Below are 4,906 nucleotides of genomic sequence, written 5' to 3'. Positions count from 1 at the left end.
GCTCGGGGAGCCCGCAACGCGCGCGCAAGGCTGCGGGCGGCCCCGCAAGAGCCCGGCCCAGACCGTGGTGTGCGGGTCCCGTATCTCCCGACCGGCGCGCCAGAGTGGGGCCTCGGGGTGGGGGTGCGGGGGTGACCGAGAGCCGGGCGGAGCCCCGCAGCCCCCCGGAGCCTGCCCCGACGGCGCTCGCGGGCTCTTTTTGCTGGGAGCGCAGGTGCTAGCGGGGCGCTGTGGGGCAGGTGAGCGAAGGATGGGGCGCCCTGATCGCCTGCCTCGCCCGCGCGCGCCCTCCCACCCCGGACGGCGCCTTCTGCGCCTCGCGGAGTCTGGGACGGGGGGTGGGCTGGGGACGCCCGGCCCCGCGAGCCCCGGCCCTCACCGCGCGCTGCCCCTGCACCCCCAGCCCAGAGCTATGGCCCTGAGCGAGTTGGCGCCGCTCCGCTGGCTGCGTGAGAGTCGGCACTCGCGGAAGCTCATCCTCTTCATCGTATTCCTGGCGCTGCTGCTGGACAACATGCTGCTCACCGTCGTGGGTATGTACAGCATGGACGCCCCCAGCGCAGGGGCCGCTTCCCGGGCGCCCCACGGTCTGGGAGCCGCACTCCGGCCTGGGAAAGTTTAAAGAAGAGACTTTGCAAAAATACACACCCCAAGGCGGCGGCGCGGGGCCCTTTCCGTGGCTTGGTTTTCCTGGTGGTCAGGTCAAAGCATGCGACATCCGATAAGACCCAGTACTTCTGTTTCCTTCTGATAGTTTCCTGCCTCCCCGAGCCTTCTTTCATCGCGATGAAAGATTGTTATAGCGGAGATGCTCTGGTGAGGTGTCAGCAACAATGCAATAGTAAATACTGCGCCACCTGCACAGGTGTGGTCATCAGTGGGTGTGACCCCAGAGGCGGTGATGCTTAGAGCACAGCCCTGCTTTGAGCTGGGAGCCCACTTCAAAGGTGGTTTCAACAGTGGGGGCTTTGCCTTTTTCCTAGGGTGGATTTTTCATTTTGATTTAAGAATTGAAATCCACATCTTTAAATGAGCTCCATCAGCAGCCAAGTGTCGGGTGGGCTTTTCCTTAAAGAACCCCAGTTGCAATGAAAGGATGTTTTAATCTGGACTTGGGCGGGGGCTGTTCTCAGTCTTTCCTTTGCGGGTTCTATCTGTGGGTCTCCCAAGCCTCTGTAGTCAGGTTTTCTCCCTGAGAACTGTCAGCGCTGTGGGGCTGGTGGAGTTTGGTAAGAGGACCCTTTCTCCTGTGTGGGGAATGTGCTCTGCAACACCCCCCCCTCCCTCAACTTTCTACTAGGGCCATTTTTCTTTTTCTTTATGGGAACCTCCAGAATCCTTAGATCCTGCAGGTGGTGTGACACATTGCAGATTCCAATTCAAATCATAAAAAAACGAAGCAGGGTTGTTGCAGAATCGCCAAATGACTGCTGCTTGCAGTTTTATTTTTTTTGGGGGGGGATTAAGGTTTCCCTTTGCTTGATTCCTTCACTTGATGGTCTTTGAACCTCTTTCTGAGATGCTCTGCTTGGCCCCAGGTGAGCCTTGACCAGCTGTCAGCCCACACTCTGCTTTCCTGAAATACCTGGGAAGGCCCCCGCCCTGCGAGGCCGGGTGGGGTGGCCAGCAGGGCAGGCCTGCCTGAGTAGCCGAGGCCGGGGCTCCCAGCTGCAGGCTCCCTTTGTTCCCTCCAGTGAGCTTGCAGCTGCCTGGCGCGGGCGTCCCGGCCTGGGGCCCCACCTGGCACTGGGCACGGCCAGACCACCATGGAGCCGCCTGCCCCTGGGGAGGGTTTCAGAGCAGTCACTGCCTCCTTCCTGTTCTGCTCCTGCCCCCAGTCCCCATCATCCCAAGTTACTTGTATAGCATGAAACACGGGAAAAACGCTACGGACATCCAGACGGCCAAGCCCGTGCTCACAGCCTCCACCTCAGGCAGCTTCCAGAACATCTTCTCCTATTATGATAACTCCACCATGTTCACCGGGAACCACACCGGGGAGCGGCAGGGGCGGCGGCTGCAGCCGAAGGCCCCGACGCAGCACCCGGTGGCAAATGCGTCCGCTGCCCCCTCCGACTGCCCCAGCGAAGACAAGGAGCTCCTGAATGAAAACGTGCAAGTGGGCCTGCTGTTTGCCTCGAAAGCCACCGTCCAGCTCCTCACCAACCCGTTCATAGGGCTGCTGACCAACAGGTATGCGCTGCTATTTTGGTCCCAGGGTCTTGTATACACCTGCTGCCAGCTGATTCTCTCTCCCCCATGCTGTGCCAGAATCTGGGGCACCAGTGGTGGTGGGGGGTGCTGGGGGAAAGCCGGTCTCCTTGCCCTGTGTCTGAGGCCCTAGTTAATCACCGTTTCTTGGTCCATTTTTTTCACTGTGGGATTGGATCTGCCGTGAGCTCCTTTCCACCTCTGGTCTTGCGCTTCCTTGGAGAATACTATGGCGGTTTTCTTTAGGGAGGATGGGGGTGGGGTGGGGAGGGGCGGTTGGAGTAGCTGTGTGAGTGGGGACCCTGGAAAAGATGGGTCATCCTCCCGTGCAGACAACGCCTTGCTGACGCCAGTGACGCTGATGCCATGGGCCGTGTGGCAGGTCTCGCGGCCAGGTACTGAGCTGTGTCCTGGTGCCACAGGGAAGAGAAATGAGGCTGCTCTCTGGATAATCCAGTTGCCCAGACTTGACTTCTGTAATCTAGAAGTGCTGGATGGTTTTGTTTTTGGACCCACATTATTTTGAGTAACGGTTTGAGTCTCCGTTGCTGCTGTCTGCTAGCAAGTATCAACGCTGCCTGGTCCTTGGGGTTGAAAGCACAGGCAGAGGCGGGAAGGTGCCAGCTGCAGAGATGGCGGGCAGAGGTGGCGGGCGGAGGTGGCGGGCGGAGGTGGCGGGCTGCCACAGACACAGGGCGGAAATGTCCAAACTGGCACGGGGGTGGGGGGTGGGGCGTCGAGTCCTACCTGTTTCCAGACCTAGCAGGGAACAGCTCAGGGACCAGAGCAGGAGAAGATAATGTGGGAAGGAGGGCAGGCGGGCATGGGGGGCCAGGAAGGTCAGGCTTTAAGAGCCCTGAGCTCTAGGTTGAGAGTAGAGTTGGGGGGTTGTTGCTGGACCACTTGGAAGCCACTGGAAGTTTCCAAGCTCTGGGAACCCAACAGCCCACGCAGCCTGAAGCAGAGTGGCCGCCCCATGGACCCAGACTTCTGACTGAGGGAAGGGGCGGCAGGCACTTTGCTCAGGCATGAGTCAGCATCTCAAGATGGCAACAGCCGTGCAGTAGCCAAGCTGGGAGCCCTCCTGAAAGGGGGCCAGCGCTGGGGCTTCAGGGAGACTGAGGGTGAGGCCAGGGCACAGCCAGGTCCGGCTCTGGCGTCCCCAGTGCCAGCTGCCCTCCGGCACACAAGGACGCTGCTCACATAGACACTTCCTGTCAGATAGAAACGCATTTTAAATTCCACAGTTGGAATTTCTGGATCAGTAGGACCTCTGAATCCATTTTAACAATCCCAAGCCAATCCTGTCCTTTAGTCTGAGCCGAGGGGCATCACAAGCCTGCCACAGAAAATGTGCTGGCAAATTAACCCAGAGTTGGGGGGGGGCTGATCGTGAGCCTACCCAAGAACCCCACTATCACACTGACGATCCTCTCAGATCCTCTGTTCTTCAGGAGGAAAACCGGGCAGCCCAGGGCGCCTGCTGTCCTCTCTGCAAGACTGAGTGTGTCTTAAGATGCACCTGGCGTAATTATAGCAAACAACTGAGGGTTTTGTATTCTGAGAAAGCAAATAACTCAAATACTATCAGTGAAAACTGAAGACGTTATGGTACTGATGCTTTGCCAGCCGTTGGCTGTGCAGGGTTATACTGGACTTGCAGTGGGAAGGTAGAAACAGAGCTGGAACCGCGATGTCTGTCTTCCAAATGCAGACGGCGAGGGAGCAAGCTTTTCACAACACTCATTCTTGGGCTTAGTACTTAGCAGAAGCACTTTGAAACGAGAGACTCTATTTCCTTATTAAATACATGAGGCTTTGCTACCCCGCCACCATGGCTCCAAAGCATCTTGTCTGCCAAGAGAAACCTAATTTTGTTTTGTGACCTGTAGAATTTAGTCTGTTCTTATGTTGAACGATCTACTTTGAAAGTTAGCAGGAGCAAACTTGTAATGCCTCGCTGGTTCCCTCATCCACCCAGCAAAGTGCAAGATAACCCTTATCTCCGGTCACTCCCTGGTAACGTAGAAATGCAGACAGATTTTAATACTGATGAGCAGGGCCATAGAGCGGACTCCAGGGTGCTCCACAGTGATCATGAGGTGTCGTTCTTCCAAATATTTTCCAAGCCCCTCCACGTGAAGTTGGAGATTGGCCACTGTGCAGGTTACCCAGGGCTCTGCTTGGAGAAGCGATCACTGTATTCCAATTTCTTTTACAGAATCTGCCCCCGTGAGCCATTGCAAATAGTCTTTGATGTAATTTGTGTCAATCACATCCTCAATTACCAACAAGATGTGACTCACACTTTCACTGCTGTAAACAAGCCTGTTTAAGAAGGCGTTTACGAGCGCTAATACGTTTCCCATCAGAGTAGCTCAAACCTCATGTGTTTGGTGTTGTAAACCGGTGTGTCTAAAGCAGCATTTGAAAGCCAGTTAATAAATTTCTGATTAAAGAATCTTTAAAAATACAGTGCATCAGAGCTGGGAGAGGTTTCATCCCCGGCATGGTCCAGTCCTGGCACTTCACAGGGGAGGGAAGTCACAGATGCAAAGTTGTTGGCTATTTTTAACCCATGGGCAGGGAGGTTAGAAAAAAAAATCCAGCCTGGTTTGATCATGAACCTCCCTGGCTTTGCTACCCAGCATCTCTGCAGTGCTGGGGACAGTGGGGAAAAGAAAGACCCCCCCCC

At 56.2% G+C, this 4,906-nt stretch overlaps 1 protein-coding gene across 1 annotated transcript in view; it reads left to right on the top strand.

The window, feature by feature from the left end:
- The first annotated feature begins 412 nt into the window (after nt 1–412).
- SLC18A2 (solute carrier family 18 (vesicular monoamine transporter), member 2) overlaps nt 413–4,906 on the top strand; it is a 29,346-nt gene continuing 24,852 nt past the window's right edge. The window contains exons 1-2 of the mRNA XM_004680980.2: nt 413–533; nt 1,839–2,193. Of these exons, the coding sequence (XP_004681037.1) occupies nt 413–533; nt 1,839–2,193 (476 nt within the window). The remainder of the gene's footprint in view (nt 534–1,838; nt 2,194–4,906) is intronic.

Source organism: Condylura cristata, unplaced genomic scaffold (genome assembly GCF_000260355.1).
Source record: "Condylura cristata isolate star-nosed mole 26May11 unplaced genomic scaffold, ConCri1.0 scaffold00011, whole genome shotgun sequence".
Lineage (NCBI taxonomy): Eukaryota > Metazoa > Chordata > Mammalia > Eulipotyphla > Talpidae > Condylura > Condylura cristata.
This window is presented reverse-complemented; position numbering and strand designations above follow the sequence as displayed.